The following is a 19214-nucleotide window of genomic DNA, read 5'->3' as shown; positions in this document are numbered from 1 at the left end:
ACTTGACATAATTAGTACGGTACGACTGTATTTTTACCTCATCGATATTGGAGTTCTGACATTCTTGTAGTCCCAACGAAGATTTAATAAAACATTTCAGCCATTTCGGTGGTAAAATAAGTCCAAAACTTAAAAATACCGAACATCTGGAGGTACCGTTCAATGGGGCTATATACCGATTGTCAGTACCAAACATCGTCTATGTGAGGGACTATGTTGCTGCATACTCGTCGTCGTCGTCACCATAATACGAGACTCCCCGGCAGTAACCTTTACAGTAGCCGCACACTCCAACACCAGCCTGGCTCTAATGACCCGTATATGAAATGCATGGAGGTAGCAGTCAGATGTCTAACTGGCAAAGTTGAGTTACTTAACGTATATATTCCGCCGACAAATAACTGTACTTCAGGTAATAGGCCCAACATTAGTCCGCTTTTGGAGGGTCATAACCAAATGGCCTTGGGGGACTTTAATGCTCATCATAAGTTGTGCCACTCTATCCCAGGAAATGACCATCGGTCACCTGGTGTCACTTGGAAACCTGTCGTTTCTCTTGCGTCAGCCCTTCTACTCATAATTGTCTCCGCCTGATTTCATCACATCTAAGCCTAGTTTCAGAAAGTTCACTTGACCGCTGTCCAACTTTTCTGATGTTCGGGAAGCAGAGAGAACGTTCTGAGAAATCATCGAGAAATCATCATATATACCTGATCAGCTGGTCGAATACCCGAAGTGAGACCAAATTTCCCAGCAGAGGCGATGATATTATTAAATGAGCGTAATGAACTTCGTCGTACCAACCCCAATGACTCCTGAGTCAGGGAGCTGACATTGGAAGTTAAAAGATTGGTCGATGAGCATAAGCGAAACAAGTTTGGAAAATGGTTCCGCTACACAGTGGATCCACTTGTATCGAGAAAGTGGCCAAAAATATTTAGAGTGTAAAAATCAAGTCAATGCGCCAGTTACAGATTTGTGCTGCTGCGAAGAGTGTTTTAAGAAACCACGAGCGTAATATTCTCCCCCCTTTCCCCCCTGGAGGGGGTATACGGTAAGAATTGTTGTATGCTGTTAATACAAATTGACATAAACAAAGGTCCCGATTATCTTATGACGCAAAAATAGGCTTGGGGAAACAAAACAATCTCCAAAACATCATAAAATCCAACCAATTTAGCGGATTAAAAAAATCGAAGAAGATTTCTTCATCTTGCCACTGATGCCCATTATGTCAATGTACGTGGTCAGATAACAGAGTTATACGCTAATATATCCATAGAAATCCTATTCTAGGGCAGCTTTAGTCAGCAACCTACCATTTATAGTCTGGCACTAGATGGCAGCTGATTTTAATACTGAATAATCTTAAACCCATGACCTACTTTGGAAAATTATTCCCGAGGTGGGCACTGGTGGGCATCATGACTAAAACCTTATGTCAAATTTAAGCATATGATCGAATTGACATTACAAAATACACTAAGAAAATATGCAGCTAACTAGAATTTCAAAACACGCTAAAGCAATACTTTTTAATGAAAATTAAGCTATTATCTCCTCCTTCAACCCCCACTATAATATTTTGCTATACGTATTATTTTCGCGGTATTTTAAATATATTTACTTGCGCTTCAAATATAGGTTGTACTCACAACAAAAAATATTAGTCAAATGTTCCGACTTTTGAAGCTGTTCTTAAGAAGATCGCGTTCGAATGAAAAAAAAAAAAATATATATTTTTAAAAAGGTCCATGTCATAGCTGTCAGACTTGCCAGATGTTGTACCAAAATTTTGACATCCATTTTTTTATTTTTGGCCAATGGGTGGATCCACTGTGCGCTACTGAAGCCGGACAATGATGCCAGCAAGGGTGAATCGTACAGACCGATTTCGCTTTTGTCGGCCGTAGCAAAGACTCTTGAAGCTTTACTCCTCCCCAGCGTCAGAAATAGCTTTCCAGTTGCCAATCATCACTATGGGGACCGTAAGCAGCACAGCACGATAACAGCCCTTAACGCCCTATCCACACATATTAGTCAACCAGAGCAAGCCCTGCGATGCGACAGTGTTAGTGGTGCATGACTTATCAAACGCCTTTGATACTGTCAATCACTCCACGCTGTTTGAGGACATTGAGCAGTTTGAAACGTTGGATAATCAATTATATGTAGTGATACCAGTCATATGTGGAATTCAGGAACAAGAAGCCCTAGTCCCATAAACCGAAACAAGGAGTTCTCCAAATTGGGGTGATATCTCTCCTTACCTCTCCTGTATTCCACCCCTACAGATGAAACTGAGATAGTAACTTATGCGGACAATTGTACGATCTTGGTGTCAGGTACCTTCCCTGATGTCATTTGTAAAAAGCTGAACTCCTATCCGCAAGTAAATGTACGGCCACCCTGCTCAACACACGAACTGCAGAGCTGTGATGAAAAACTAAAAATTTCAAAAAGTACTAAAGTGGTACTTTTTTAATTGAAAAGGTACTTTTTTTATTATTTTTGCTTTTTTTTTTGGAAAAATTAAAGGAAAAAATTGTTTAGTGAAAAGTTTCAATTACTCTTATGATGTTGGTACTGAAAATGGGTTCTATCGGTCCACGTTTTGATGTAGCCCCCATTCCATGGTACCTTCCGATTTTCGGTATTTTGAAGGTTTTAGTCACATTGTCATACCAAAACTGTAGAAATCCTAGTCTTCGTTGGGGCTATAAAACTCTCCCCCAGAAATTTGTTTGTGCAGGTCCATGTTCTGATGTGGCCCCCATAGAACAGTACCACCCGATTATCGGTGTTTTAAAGGTGCGAAGTGACTGATATTAGGTTTTTTATTCGATATGGGTATAAAACATTTCTATAAAAAATTGTGGGTATAGATGCACGTTTTAATGTAGCATAAAGCTGGCAAACTATAGAAAGTCCGACTCTCTTTAAATCGCAGTCGCAAAGTATGTTTATTGCTCTGTTGCAGATCCTGGAAGAATCTACAATTTTTCCTTTATGTTATCGGAAGTTGATTAGAAGATTCCTGCAGTTCTGGAACATACCAAATATTAAACTCTAAACAAATTATTTTTTTAATTATTCCAAAAAAAAAAAAAAAAAAAACATTGGCCACCAACAATTAGTCTGTTCCAGAATTGCAATATTCTACTAATTTTTACCATTTTTTGCGATAACATAAAGGATTCTTGCAAAATTTGTTTTACGTCAGTAATCAAAATGATAGTCGGACTATCGACAGTTTGCCAGAGGTGTTGCAGGTTCTCAGATTGAAAGATTGGTTTACGTGGTGTCTATAACCTTCATAGCCAGATTAGAAGGTACTACGATACTACTCAAAGTGAAGTCTTTTAAATGATTATCTACTGTAGTGACTGGATTCGGATTCTCAACGGGCGCAAGAGCTCCACGAAGAAAAATATCAATAACAGGTTCATATTTTGGTAAATTCCCTATATGAAGGTACATATTATCTGCACATGAGGTGCACATAAAGAAACCTTGTGGACCACGCGTTGATAACGCGATAGTTCGGCCTGGCCATCCTAACACCCAAATGGTGGATAGATCTCCACCACCCAAGCATGTCATGAGAATTCTTCATGACCTAGAAAGAGAGGTCGAACGTTATAAGAGAGAACCCGTAGATCAGCAGGTCTATCAAGCAGGTTATGTAGCATTCACATGGACGCAGATGACATTAACAGCATTAAAGCTGAAAATCTTTAAAAATGTGACTTCCATTGTGCTTAGGGGTTTGTAAGCAACGCGGGGAATATGTAATGTTGTAAATGCCGATAAACATATCTTTTACTTTTACATATCACTTCATAAGTTGCCTGATTTTTCATGTAATTATTTTTTATGTTACACAGTGTAATCCATAGACGACTGTTTCCTTTTCTATCATAGGCTACGTTCAGTTTTGTCGGCAAATCCGACAGAAATTTTTTTTATTTATTTTTTAGGAAGTAAAAATTACTTGCAAGTTTTTGCGAGTATTTGCAACTACTTCTCATTTCTCGTTTACTGAACAAGTTTTTATCGAAAAGCATTTTGTAAAAGTTTAAACAAATTTGTACAATCTTTTGGGTTATCGAACAGACCTAATGTTGAAATTTCTAGAAACAAAAGATACAATTTTACAAATACTGCATAGAGATGTGGCTCCATTTATTTCTTTGCACTTGATCTCTCTCCGTGTGAGCTCCGAACAATTTTGAATAATATGTGAGATTTATTTTGCATAATGAAGGTTGTTAAATTATATTTTGTTGAATATTTTTATTCTTGAATGTTCAAAATCATTGATTCTCTCCCTGATATTTATGTATGTTCATGGTAAATCAATAACTCAAATGACACCTGGGCGTATGACTATCACATGATTTATGCCCAGATGTTAAGTATGCGTAACCAAGTATGGCAATGCAGTTTGGTTATTGATGTACAGATTTAAATAAAAAAATGGTTTGATTTTTTAACAAAAAAAAAAAAAAACAGTCATTTTTTGTCTAAAATTTTTTTAAATTTTCTTGAATTTTATTATGCTTTTGGACACAATAGGAGCTCTAAAAGAACAACAAAGTTGCCATGAGCAACTTTTGTAGAAACACCAAAGTCGTATTTTATTTAATAGCAATGAAAAACTAAAGGAAAGGCATGGTATAAGTAAAGAGGTAGATTTAAATGAAAAAAATCTATAGAACCCTTGTTTTTCTTGAATTCCTAAAACTTCAAAATAAAAGCAACAAGTGGGTTTGTTTGCAATGCATTTTTGAGCATTTTATAAAAAACGCGAAAAATGAATATAGAGTTAACTTTTCTCGACATAATCGAGTTGTGAATATGATAAACTGATTGTTTCAATGCAAATCTCACCAATTTCTTCCATACAAATCGTCTAAAAACAATTTTAAAAATCATTGAATTTGATTGTTTATAAAATTGTTTGGCATATTATTCAAACACCACACACACATACACAGTTTGGTTAGTCCCAATTTACATTAGGCGAGTTTACTTGCGGCAATTGTCAGTTTGATGGAGAGAGAGGTGAGGCATATGGTAACCCTTTTCCTCTCAGCCCCCTCTCTAACCTACAAACTGACAATTGCCGCAAGTAAACTCGCCTAATGTAAATTGGGACTTATATTGTTTTGAAGTTTTAAGCATATTCGAATGAAAAAATTTAAATTGACATAAAGCTTTGGCTAACCTTTCTTATTAAACCATGAGGAAAGGAAAAACAAGTCACTGTAGAAACCAAACCAACTTAGTAGAGATAGAGAGTAGCAAAGTATTCTCTTGAAAATTTACGAAAATAAATTTAAATTAGGACAAACACAAACCACACAATGTTGAACGAAATTTCGTACACAAATATAAAATAGTAGGAACAAAAACAATATAAAACTAATGGTTAAAATATAATAAAAAGAATGTTTGTGTGTGTGCCTACGTTAAAACTCAGCTTATTTCCACAATGATGTTCAAACAATATTAAGATATATGTATATACTAGTACTAACTAAAGAGAGTAAACATACTCGTACATTAAAAACTTTGCGTAGCTTTTCGAAACTACACCTGCGTCTAATGAACATCTGCATATAGAGAATAATATGGATTTTAAATCATATAAAATACTCTTTCAAAGTACATATATTCCCTCTATAATACATTCATTTTAATGTCCATTCAATTTGGAACATCACTGTATTTATCTTTGCTGTTGGTCGCACTACAGGAATCCAAATGCATAACTGAACATAAATTTGTATTATGCTGTTGTGTATTTGTATTTTGCTCAAGGCGTGTGTGTGTGTGCGTGTATAAAATATTTTGAAAAACATTAAACAACATTTTAATTACCTTGATAATTCTGGGGCCAAATGGTGGGTACATTCTAAGGAGAAAAAGAAAAGAACAAAGAAAATTGTAATAAATTACATTTAAAATAATTTCAAAATCTTTTCTAAAACATTTTACAAAACTTACCATTGGCACACTGTAATATTGATAGAATGGTTGATATTGCATTGAAGGTGGGTAAAGTGTTGGCATACCAGCAGCAGTAGCAGCGGCTGTTCGACAAGATATGTAAGAGAAGAACATAATTTAGTATTGGATTGGAAATTTATAGCAAGATTATGTTAATTCTTACCTGGCGGATAAACAGCGGCGGCAAATTGATCCATCGGTATATTGCTAATCGGGGCTGGAGGTGTAGTTGTGTAATAGACAGCACCATTTGTGGCCACAATCGACTGAAATTAGAAAAAAAAATATGACAAATTTTAGTTTATTTTTTAAGGCATAATAATTTATTAATTTTAATTTATTTTGTTAAAAAATGTTTCTTTTATTCATACAAAATTGTTCTAACAACCATAGCGAAAAATCTGAAGGAAGAAACGGTCGCGAAGAGCTCAATGAGTCTGGGGGTCTAAAATCTCAGAGTAAATGTCCGAGAGCCACTGGTCCCTGGATTGATGAAGGTTGTGTTTGGCACCTCTAAAATATCCAAAAACTTTTCCCAGGAACATTCGCGTTAGGACAAAGACTACTTTCACATTGAGGAATGCAAACTTTGTGAAAACATAGCTGAGTGCTGCTGTACGCGTCCAAAGTCTGCTGATAGGGAAATATCCAGTATTTGTAGTTGAAGGGAAATCCAATCGCGAAGAGCTCAACGAGTCTGGAATCTTAGAGTAAATATCCTCGTACTTATGACCCCTGAATCGATGAGGCGAGTATTTGACGCCCATAAAATATTCAATACTACCATTAACCGTAAACAATACAAACTTTTTCCCACGAACATCCGCAGATGGAGGAAGTAATTATCTTTCTCCCATTAAAGAGTGCAGTTCGATTCTATATTAGGTCAATAATGCACGACCTGCTGTTTATCGCACGACGCATATAAAATTGAGTCTATGAAAGCCAATCGGTCGTTCACCCAATTAATAGTGGCATATATCGTGATGTTTTTTTTTTTTTTTTGTTTTGAGGTCCAATCCTTTCGGATTAGCAAATGAACGTGATGGATGACGTTGCGAATGCTATCAAGTACGCTAAATCCTCGAAAGAGTTGGGCACTGATAGATCCTCCATGGTAATGCTGAAACAGCTGGATGTGCCGGGAGTGGAGTATCTCACGAAAGTTCTCAATCTGTCGCTAGCCACCCTCATCGTTCCGGAAGTCTGGAAAATCGACAACAGAGGTGAATCATACAGGCCGGTATCGCTTTTGTTGCCCGTAGCAAAGACCCCTGAGACCTTAGTCCTCCACCGCGTAAGAAATAACTATCCAGCTGCTGATCATAAGCATGGATTCCGTAAGCAGTATAGCACGACAACACGCCATCTCCACACATATTTTTCGAGGACTCAAACAGAGAAAGCCGTGCGATAGAACAGTGATGGTGGCACTTGACTTATCAAAAGTCGTTGATACTGTCAATCACTCCACGCCGTTTGAGGACATTGAGCAGAATTCAGAAACAAGAAGTACAAACCCCGTAGAGTGAAACAGAGATATTTCTCCGGAACTGTTTAACCTCTACGTCTTCTGTATTCCGCGCCCTCCAAACGGCATCGAGACCGTAACGTATGCGGATGATTGTACGATCCTGGCGTAAGGTACCTTCCTTTATAACATTTGTGAAAGACTGAACTCCTATTTGATCGATCTTACCACATTTTTTCACGCGAGGAATATGCAGATGTTCGCCACTAAATCTACCGCCACTCTGTTCACCATATGAAGGGCGCAGATAAGAAGAGAGTTGAATATCGTGGTCGATGGTAGCAGAATTCCGACCACAAACTACCCCTCGCATGCTGCAGCTATCTGCGACAAGCTGAAATGAGGGAACGAGGTCGTCAAGTCCCTAGCCGGCAACACTTGGGGCGCAGATAAAAAACCTTGTTGGCCACATATAGGTGGGTCTGTGGTAAGCTATGCGGCGCCAGTTTGGACCGTGAATCGAAGTGACAGCCGAAGGAAAAATATTCAAACTTGTCAGATTGCCGCTCTGAGAACAGCAACAGGGTGCCTCCTTTGAACTCCATGACTCCATTGAACCATCTACATGAGGAGGCAAAGATTCTTCCAGTACAGCGATACAATCACATGCTTCCGTTGCAGTAGCTGTACGGGTGTTACCGTGAGAGCCATTCCAACCACCATATGGTGGGTAGAAGAAGAGGTCCAGCGTAACAAGAGAGAACTTCTATATCAATAAGCATATCAAGCGGTTTTGAATAGTATTCATACGGACGCAGTTGCAGATGCCATAAGCAACTATAGTTTGAATTCGGTTCTAGGAGCACATCCTCCATCTATCGCAGCTTAGGAGCGCCACTACAAACCAGAGTAGTTTTGGCTCAACTACACTCGGAAAAGTGCAGCCAAAAATCCCCTATTGGACAAGGATCGACGGCACTGGGCAAAACATCTGTCCAGCATGCGACACAAGCCCGCACAACACCGCTATACACCATTTTCACATGTAATTCGACTTGTAATTTGAGAATTCCAATTTGAATTTTAATTTGAGTATTCCAATTGAAATTCGAATATTTTCATTTGTAATTTGATTTGTTTTCCATTGTGATTTGAATATTCTCAGTTGAAATTACAAACGGAAACATTTGAATTACAAATGGAAAAATTCAAATTACAAATGGAAATATTCGAATTGCAAATAAAATAAATCCAATTACAAATGAAAAAAAATCGAATTTCAATTGGAATTCTAAAATTACAAATTAATTCTTCCGAATTTCAAATGAAATAATCAAATTACAAATGAAATTCTACGAATTAAGTTTTGGCTCAACTACGCTCGGGAAATTACAGCCGTCTAAACTCCTATTGGAGAAGGATCGACGGCACTGAGCAAAACATCTGCCCCCAGCATGCGGCAAAGACCCGCACAATATACGGCACCTTTTCAACTGCCCTTCCAAACCTACTCAACTTACTCCAGTGGATATATGCTTACATCCCATTGCAGCAGCCACGTTCCTGGAACTGGAGATTGACCCAGAGCCCGATTAAGCAGAAGAAAGAAAATACAAACATGTAACATAAAACAGTGTTACAACAACAACGTTCTCAATCTTGTTGTAGCTGTATTATTTCAGTTATCAGGTTCAGGTTCCTCCGTATCCAGACTCAAGAAGTCTGCAACCTGGACTGGTTGCGTCCATAAGGAATCAGGATACAGGTGTGTGGGGTTAGCTGGGCAGCCAAACAAATGCAGTGTATCGTGTAGTCGCAATCCACATGCTGAGCATGTGTTGGATATCGTGGCGTCAATTCGGGCCCAATACGAATTGACTCGGCTGCATCGTCCGGATCTTAACTGGGCTAAAACCACTCGTGTTTGCCTTGGCATCTGGCGTTCTTCTGCTACGATGCATGGGGGTGGTCTCCAAGTACGGCATTCACACTGTATCTCTGTACTGCCTGTGCACCATATCAGTGCCTAGAAGTTCGATTTTATACCTTTCGACCTCTCTCTAGATCATGAATTAAATCGTGACAGGGATGCTCACTGGGATAGCACCCAAACAGGTACTGCATCGACAACATCTTATTGTGTTGACGCACCGGTAAAATCTTCGTCTTCTCATGAAGATGGACCATCTTCATGAGGAGACGAAAATTGTACCTGATGGTGTCATGAGGAGGCACACCGTTGCAGTCCTCAGGGCGGCATTCTGGCAGGTTTGAATCTTCTTCCACTGCGTAGTGCTAACCTTTGCAGACCACGCTGGCGCCGCATAACTTACCACAGACCGGCCTATTGCATTGTAGGTGGTCAACAACGTTTCTTTGTCAGCTCCCCAAGTGCTACCGGCCAGTGACTTTAGCACCTTGTTCCTACTTCTGATCTTATCGCAAATAGCTGTGGCTTGGCCGGACGACTTAAACATGCTATCGAACGTTACACTTAGTATTTTGGGGTAGTTAGTGGTCGGAATCAGTGCACCATCGACCAATATGTTCAGTGGGAGCCTCATATCAGCCGTCCGTGTGGTGAACAGTGTGGCAGTGGATTTAGCGGCGGATATTTACATATTCCTTAGATATAAGAGCTGCACTAGGTCAGCTATATAGATATTTAACTTATCACATATGTCATCGACGATAGCAGCCGACGCCAAGATCGTACAATCATCCGCACACATCAAGATCTCTATGCCGTACTCAAAGTTGTTGTTGCTGTAGCACTGGCTACAGGCTATGTGAAGATTGATTTTAATTAAATACTTTTTAGTGAAAGAGAGTTTGGTAGTGTAGCCTGTGTTAACCATGTTCACAGATCGAAATCATAGGTTTGCGACAAAAGCCCGACAAAAATATGTATTTTATTAACTTGAGGGGAAAAAACCATGTGCGGACACCACTACTCGTACGAGATAAACGAGAAAATACCGTATCGCCTAGTCATGAATTTTTATGGACCCAAAGTATTTAGGCTTCCGAATAATTTTTGCAAAACAATGACTCGTATAGTTTTCTTATCTTTATCGTAAATTTACAAGCTTAAAATATGTCAAGTCAAAGAATTCTTTCAAAAAGTTATTATCATTCAGTTGTAAAAGTAAAATAAACATTTATAATTATTTTTAAACTTACCTGTTTTTTGATGGCTGGAGCTATATTCAGTTTACGATCCCTCAGTACAACACACTCGCCCTGGTTATGATGATGAATTTGCAATTGGCCATGTCAGGCAGGGTAAAGGCATCAAGTGTAAAGAATAAAAGAAACGGCAAAACAGAAATAAAGAAAATTTCAATTAATAACGCTTTGATTTTTCTTTGTTCAAAATTCAAACATTTATTCAAAATAAAAGAAACTGGGTGCTTTATTTTTATTTCACAAAATCTCTGGGTAAGTATGAACGAACCATAAAATTGAACTGAAACTCGTAATAATTAAATACACAAAACCAAATCGGTAACATCAGATTTTGTTGTTGTTGTTTTAGAAGAAGAAAAGAAACAAAAATGTAACGCAACACAAATAACTAAATCAAACCTAAATTGTTAACATCGCATTTTTGTTTTGTGGCAACATTTTTTTTCTTTTCACTTTTTAAAGGTGGTTGGATGGTGAAGAAGAAGAAAAAAAACGAATGAAATAAAACCTCAACATACGTTTAAACGGTAAAACGGTTAAACGTTAACGATAACATTTTATTAACAACGAACTGTAAAAAATTAAAAGATGAACGAACGAACGCAACGCTTTTGCTTTCAAATAATATTAAAATTGTTTTAAATTGCTTTTTGCACAGTTTTTATTGTTTTTTTTTTTTTTTTTGCTCTCTAAAGGTGAAAGGTAAACATTTTGGTAATTATTTCAAAGAAAAACAAAAACGAAATATATAAAGAACGAACGAACGAACCAACGAACAGCAATTGCAACTTGAAAAAGAACTCTCTTTATTTTTAGATTATCTCAATTTTAACGATAATTAACGAAAGTAACGAGAACGCAACACAACATGTTTTCTGTACACAATTCAAGCCATTTGTTTTTATTTTGTTTTCAAAAATTCATATACAAAACGTTTTCGCTTAAAATAGTCTAAATAAAATGAAATAATTAAGGAAAAAAACGGAAAAATAAATGATGTTAGAAACTGTTATGAAAATCAACAAAGTAAACAGAATAATTAGTTTAAAACTCAATTAAATATAAATGAATAATAATATTTAAGGTAATACGAAATTTTTGGTGTTCAGCATTTGTGTTCTACATTTCAGATTGGACGGGATAGAAGGCTCTATAGTTCTAAATCTACGGTGGTTCTAAATGCATTTAGCCAAACAAAAACAGGAGATAGCAAAGGATACGCACTACTACATGAAAAGAATAATAACACACTTAATTACCAGCATATTGTCGAAGAATACAAACAAAAAAATCCTGCAAAAAACATCTAGGGGGTTATTGTGAACCGAAATTCTCAGTGAGTTTTGTCTTTCCGCCGTTTCAACTTAAGGGAGAAAGTGAAAAAAACTCAGGGGGAATTTTCTTTTTGAATAACCCCACTAAAGTAAGCGATATCTTAAAACTCCTGATAGTATTTAAGATTGGTAGTAAAACTTTTAAACACTTGGGAAAACCGCACCAAATTAATTTCTGTGAAAATTGGTCATACTAAGATCGAGTAACAGAATAAAATGTATATCATTCAGGGTTTTTGGAGTTCTATCTGTCCGAATGGTGATCGGTCCATTTGTTTTGGAGCTACAGTGAACACCGCAAACCGCTTTAATAAAAATAATGTTTTCGTATACGGCCATTTGCCAGAAAACTATGTAATATTTTTGAACAAAAAATAAATTCAGAAAGTAGATTAAGATGTGATCGTGAAAAGAAAGTTCCAAGGAAGGAAAAGAATCATGAAAAATGTGTTTTTGAGTTTAGCTGAGGCGACTTTCCCAAAAAACGACATGTCACATAGAATAATAATCATCGTGATAATAATCATTGTTATAAATTAAAACTTAAATTGAAGAAGAGAAGGGAAAGTAGAGGATGAATGATACCAAGGAACGGTCCTCATTATCAGGCACGGTGCTCTTGAAACAAATTTAAATGGAAGGTGCTCACACCTGGGAAGTTTTTGCGGATTCTGAAACTACAATTTTCATAGATGAGAAAAATCGAAAAACAAAAGAAATCTGCCTGAGCGCTTTTTAAATAAATCGCGTTTCAAGTTGACATTTTTAAGGGGTTTTTAGGGTTTCAAATTAGGACAATGGATTGACAATATCTCCTCCTTATAAAACAATGTCATGACTGCAATTTCCCAACGTAAACGCATATATCTAACAAATGGTACAACGTAGAATAAAATTACGAAAGCCAATCTTGTTGAGAGCTAAATTCTGAAGACCTAAGATAAAAATCTGAAAGTTTGATCTGAACCTCTATATCTATGTAAAACCTAGGAAAATATCAATCAGCCAATCTTGTACTGAATTTTCACTGCTACAACATTTTCATTAGTACTATTTCGATAGGACTTGTGGTTCTCAAGCAAACTCGTGAAAACCTAAAAAAAAAATCCCAAAATATGAACTTTGATCTCGTTTTATTAAAAAATCCATACAGCGATTTTTTCTTGTTTTTGGATTTTTCTCATCTATAAACATTGCTGATTCAGTATCCCCAAAAACTTCCCTGGTGTAAGCGGTTTTTATTTAAGGTTAGTTATTGTATGATATTGTAATATAAGGAGGCGATACAGTCAATCCATTGTTTTAATTTGAACTTCTATATCTCTATAACGGTAAAAACTACGAAGATATCATAAAAGTCAATATTGTAGAGAATTTTCATAGCTACAACATTTTCCTTAGTCCCATTTCGAAAGGACTTGCGGTCTCCAAAATCGTGAAAACCTAAAAAAACCCTCAAAAATGTCAACTTGAATCGCGATTTATTTAAAAAGCGCTCCGGCGATTTTTTGTTTTTTTATTTTTCTCATCTATGAACATTGCAGTTTCAGAATCCGCAAAAACTTCCCAGGTGTAAGCACCTTCCATTTAAATTTGTTTCAAGAGCACCGTGCAGGTGGACACATTCCGTTTTCAAAAATATTTTTGGTCTGATTTATTCGTGATAATCCGATACGAAACTGTACCATTTTGTTCTAATCATTAATGAAAGGAATACAACGTCTTACGGAATTCTGATTGAAATCTGAGCGAAAAAGTTAAAATTGATGTGGGAGTTATGTCCGCATTTGAGGTAGGGCATATAACCCCCTTTTATACCAGATATATACTAACGAGGGTATATACACTTTCATACGGGCAACATGTGCCTCATCGAATTAATGGTTTTAGGCCCAAATATTTTTGGGCGAAAACAGTTTCAGACAATTTGGAGTCTGTCTGACTGGCTGGTGCGCACGATAACTCTTGAACGGGAGAACCGATTTTGTCCAAAATTTGGCGTTAGTAATATTTTGCCCAAACTTAGTTTAAGATCGAAGATGAGCCATATCGGTCCACTCCTTCAGGTACCTCCCCCACAAAAGTTCGTAAATGTTCGGAAAATTTGTGCGCACGATAAATCTTGAAGGGAGTAACCAAATTGGTCCATACTTTGCACATCGTGAAATTTCTACCAGACTTAGATGAGGTTTCAAAATGGATTCAATCGGTCCACTCCTTCGGGTAAATCACACACAAAATGTCGGAGAAGTTGGGTTAGGATCTGCTCTTGAATCGCTTTGGTTTTTGTTGTGACAACTTGTATTCACAAATTCAAATTTCATCAGGGGCAATTCCATACTTCCTGGTACAAAAAATACCTATGATACCATGTGTAGTGGTTGGAGCGCAAGATAACTCTCAAACGCATCTGCCGATTCGATCCAAAATTTGGCCTTCGTATTATTTTGTACAAATATAGTTCATATTCGGAGATAAGCCATATAGGGGTCCACTCCTTTAGGTACCTCCCTCACAAAAGTTCGGAAAAATTGTGCACGATAACTCTTGAAGGGAGTGACCTATTTGATCCATACTTTACACATCCTAATATATCTACCAGATACGAGTATAGATCCATATAGCCATATAGATCCACTCCTTCGGGTACCTCCCACACAAAATTTCGCATAAGTTTCCTTCAAGACCTGCTCTCGATTCACTCTGAAGCTACTTGCATTTTGTTGAAGCTACTTGCATTCGCTGCCTCGAAAGGTGTAGCTGACCAACCGATTTGGTCCAAAATTTGGCCGTCGTCATATTTTGTCCAAACTTAGTTCCATATCAGTCCTCTCCTTAGGGTACCTCCCCCACAAAAGTTCAACATTTGTCTCTCAATGCAGTTTAGGGTCTGACAAGTCCATGAGTATAACTTTCGGACCAGTATGCCAGGAAGCATACTGGTCCGAAAGTTATACGATCAGCCACAATAACTAGTGGGCGCGATATCTATCGAAAAAATATGACTCCAAAAATAAGATTCACTTCCATAATGGACTATTTAGGTCCATTCCTTTAAGCACCTCCTTCGCAGCACTTTTGATCTTAAATCCAAATCCACAAAAGGGCCACAAAATTCTGAAAAGACACTAAACGCATTCGATCTGTCCGTAGATGAAAGTTTCAATTCTCTGTCGGCAAAGTCGACTGATACTTTTTTACTTGTTAAATAAATAATTTGATTTTCAAATTAAAATTTTACATAGAAAGCCGGCCTTCGGCTGGATTTAGAGACTTTAACCCTTGGACAGATACAAAATCCGTCTAGGCGTACAAATCGTTTTTGGCTTATAAACTATTAAAATATTATAAGACAACAGGCCTTCGGCTGGATTTAGAGACTTTAACCCTTGGACAGATGCCAACACAGGCAACGCGTGCAATATTCTCTTCGAAATGTTTCCACGAACACATAGCGGGAGTCCATGGGAATTATGTCCCGCCACAAGCATAGGTGGAAAAAGAAGTTTTCAGCGTCCATTTTAGGCGTTTGTGGGGTAGACATTTTTCCACTGACGGTCATTGGGTATTTCGTGGCCAATATATTAGGAAGAATTGTCTACCCTAGCAAAAAGTCGTTGTAATGTTTACAATGACTACACGCTGTTAGTCCCTCTTGGAAATGGTTCTAATTTTGTCAGTCATAGTGTCAAACAGCCATTTTACATGTTCCCCGTATAATTTTTCAGCATTTGGGTATTTTTGTCTAGTCGGTGTCGACTAAAGCTCGAAAACGAATGGGTCGATCACAATATATTTTTGTGGGCTTATTATGTACCTAATAATCATGTCTACAAACGAAGGAATTTTAAAAGTACCAATTTAAAAAAAATATTATATCGCTGTAAACGGGATCGCAATTTCAAAACGGTCATCGAACAACGCTTAAACTGTACCTAAATATTCGTGCTCATTTTTGACCTAATCGATTTATCCGTTCGAGAGTTATCGGGAGCACAATTTTAGTGCATATTTTTGAACTTTTGTGGGGGTATCGTAAGGAGTGGACCCATATTCGATCTTGGTTTAAGATGGGACAACATATTTTTTTTTTATTTTTCCACAAACATCCCAGGTGGGACAAGGGGGAGACTTCTCTCATATCAATGAGTGCACCCCGATTCATATTAGCTCAATGATATGGGACCTACTGTTTATTGCCGAGTCCGAACGGCGTGTCCTAAGACACCACTTGTAGAGAAGTTTTACAAGGCTGAAATACTCAGGAAATGTCGCCAACATCACTGAGGGGTATTTTGCCACCGTTGAAAATTTGATGTTGCCTGGCCTGGGAATCGAACCCACGACCTTTAGCGTGCAAGGCGGGTGTGCATACCATTGCACCACGGTGGCACCCAACATATTACGAAGGACAACATATTACGAAGACTAAAATTTTGACCATATCCGTTAATTCGTTCATAGTTATCGTGCGCTCCAGCCAGACAAACAGACACTGCTCGATCGACTCCAAATTGTCTGAAACGTATTTTTTCCAAACACACATGGCGTCTAAAACCATTATTTAGATGAGGCTCATAAGACTGAGGATATAATTATGAGAAACAAAAGGATGTCATTTATATGATTGTTGTAGGAATCAAATAAACTCTCCTAAATTTATGTTGAATTGCTCTTCGGGTTCTTTTATGGTAGCTATTCTGTTTACAGTCAATTCGAGGGGGAAAAGGAAAGTGATTTTTTTTATTGATGAGTGTTTTGCCGTTAATTTTTGGGCCCTGAAAAGCACGTCATTTGACGCTTCAAATTTCTTCGTTCACTGCCAAAGGCCAGAGGTAGAGGATCTGTCCAATTGATGTAAAACTTAAAACCCTATGTAGCAATACACTGAACTGTCCGCATACATCTGGTCAACCAATCTAACAAAACTGCTGAAAGCAGTGACAAAAAAAAGAAGTTTGTTTCATTAAAGGAACTGTTTGAAATCACCAAGGTCAAAGGCGAATGGATGGACAAAGAGGAAAATAACCTCTAAAAACTGCAAATTGAGACAAAAGGACGCATTGGTTACTCCAGCGGCGAACCTGCTGGTTCCAGTACCATCCAAGCCAAAGAGGGGAATGGAAGCAATTGTTCGGAAAGTAACACGGACTCATCCGACAGCACTACAGATAGTCCTTGGAAGGTGACATTGAAATTCCAACCCCATGTCAGACAAGGCAGCATCAACGAGCTTAAGGAAGCATATCCTAACAATCATTGCAAGACGCTTTGTTATAAGCTCAGAGCGATAGTCCCAGAAATGAACAACGGTGAACTACCAGCTTTCCGCTGAGGCAATTGAAATCCCAACCCCATGACAGTCACGAATTCACAAGGCTATCTATAAGGTAGCTGGTGTGGTGAAGGAGAACTTGGTAAGCACACTTTATCGGGAGAAATGGAGCATGCACTTTGACAGCAAACACCTTGAGAGCCTTAAATACCAGGCCGTTGTTCTCAAGAAATTTAATAAAGAAAAATGGTTCTATAATCAAATTGGCTGCACTAAAACTAATAGGTGGGAAAGCTCAAAGAATCGTAGAAGTATTCCAGAATTAGAGTAAAATGTGTTTTATCTGTGGTGATCTATCGTGATAATTGTTGCTGATGCAACAAGCGTGAACATCAGCTAAATGATAGGCGTTGTAGTTCCCCACCCATATATCCAAATTCAGTACCATGTGCTGGGACAACCTTTCTTTCGCGTTGTCATGGAAGCTGAGCTGGGGAGACGACATGAAAATTATCTCCGTCACTTTACTGGGAGGAGTGAGATTCCTTTTGCAAAGTTTAAGTAGATCCCAAACATCTGCATTGCACGCTGTAACTCTCGTGCCATTCTAACTCTTCTTGTGTTTATTCTGGTGCCTGAAATACGGAACAAGTTGGTTCAGTAGTCAATTGTTCCGCTCGGAAGATTTTGAAGAATTATCTGTAGCTCTGAATGACAATCCAAAGATTTCATAAGCATGAAGACCCACTGGAAAAATGATAATCTTATCATTATTGCCCCAAGCAACCAGTACTGGGAGTGTGCCATCAAAGTTATGCAAGACCTTATCCTCACCAATGACAAGGTGAATATTTAACTTCCTTGTGGGTTTGATGATCCTCTGTAATGTTACATATGTATATGTGGTCCTAAAGCATGTGTTCAATTATATATCTGACTTAAGTGAGTTCAAAAAATTGCCCAAAAATATAAAATTTTAAAATAATTGCCATGAGGTATTTTTTTATCGGATCACCTTATATGTAAACTTATTAAAATAAAGTACAGAGATAAGAGGTTGCAAAAAAGTCACACGTCGTGGGCTCCAAAAGCATGAATTTCATAAATCATACTATTGACCACTGCGAGGGTATATTTGTTGGGGGATCACGAAGGACATTTGTTACGTAAACGACGACGAAAAAGTGTTCTAATTTCTACGCTAAACCTGTAGACAAATTCTTCAATTTCACCTCAAAATCAACTTTAAGAAAAAGTATGAAAAAAACAAAATTACTTGTGACATCAAAGTCCAGAAAAGAAACAACTTAAATAAAATCAAAAGAAACAGCAAGAAGAAAATCTACAATTATAAAACGGAAAATGAGTAATTAAATGGAATTACAAAGAAACGAAAAAGAAAAAACAAAAACAAAAAGCAAAGTATTAACAAAGTGAATTTTCGTTCCTCTACGTCTCTGTTGGGGTTAAAAACTCAAAAAAAAGAAGAAAAACAACTACGAACTTAACCAGAACTAGATTTTCGACAACTGCAGATTGCTAGCACAAAAACTGCACTTAATGAACTATTAATTAGTAGACACCGTACAATTTGAAACTGAGGCAAGCTGGTGAGTGAAGTGGTCCTGCTTGGTCGTAATGATGCAAAGCCAAGAGAACTACTTGAATGTCACAAAGGCAGGAGTAAAATTCGAAAAGCAAAGTGAAAGTTGGCTTTGAGGAGGATAAAGAGAAGTGAATGACAAGAAAAAAACTATGAAATTGTTGCTGTTTTTATTCTTGTTGGAAAAATAAACTTAACAAATTATAGTGACATTTTCAGGCTGAAAGCCAAAAAGAGAATTGGAAATAAGGATGGTGACTTTAAACCAGCATTCTATTTAAAAAAAAAATCGGTTAGTACAAAAGTCACTTCTTGTAATTAGTATAA

At 37.5% G+C, this 19214-nt stretch overlaps 1 protein-coding gene across 23 annotated transcripts in view; it reads right to left on the bottom strand.

Annotated features, from left to right (window-relative positions):
- bol (boule homolog, RNA binding protein) overlaps nucleotides 1–19214 on the bottom strand; it is a 335751-nt gene that overhangs the window by 41915 nt on the left and 274622 nt on the right. For 19 of the 23 annotated variants that reach the window (XM_073984022.1, XM_073984028.1, XM_073984027.1 and 16 more), the window contains 4 exons: nucleotides 10670–10729; nucleotides 6179–6281; nucleotides 6013–6098; nucleotides 5887–5920 (listed from right to left, as the gene is read on the bottom strand). In XM_073984022.1, the coding sequence (XP_073840123.1) occupies nucleotides 5887–5920; nucleotides 6013–6098; nucleotides 6179–6281; nucleotides 10670–10729 (283 nt within the window). Of the gene's footprint in view, nucleotides 1–1339; nucleotides 4662–5244; nucleotides 5921–6012; nucleotides 6099–6178; nucleotides 6282–10669; nucleotides 10730–19214 lie in introns of those variants that run through there. The other 4 variants (XR_012412647.1, XR_012412649.1, XR_012412648.1 and 1 more) reach the window with 4 other exon arrangements.

The sequence above is a fragment of the Musca autumnalis genome, unplaced genomic scaffold (genome assembly GCF_047663935.1).
Source record: "Musca autumnalis isolate F117 unplaced genomic scaffold, ASM4766393v1 scaffold_4, whole genome shotgun sequence".
NCBI lineage: Eukaryota > Metazoa > Arthropoda > Insecta > Diptera > Muscidae > Musca > Musca autumnalis.
This window is presented reverse-complemented; position numbering and strand designations above follow the sequence as displayed.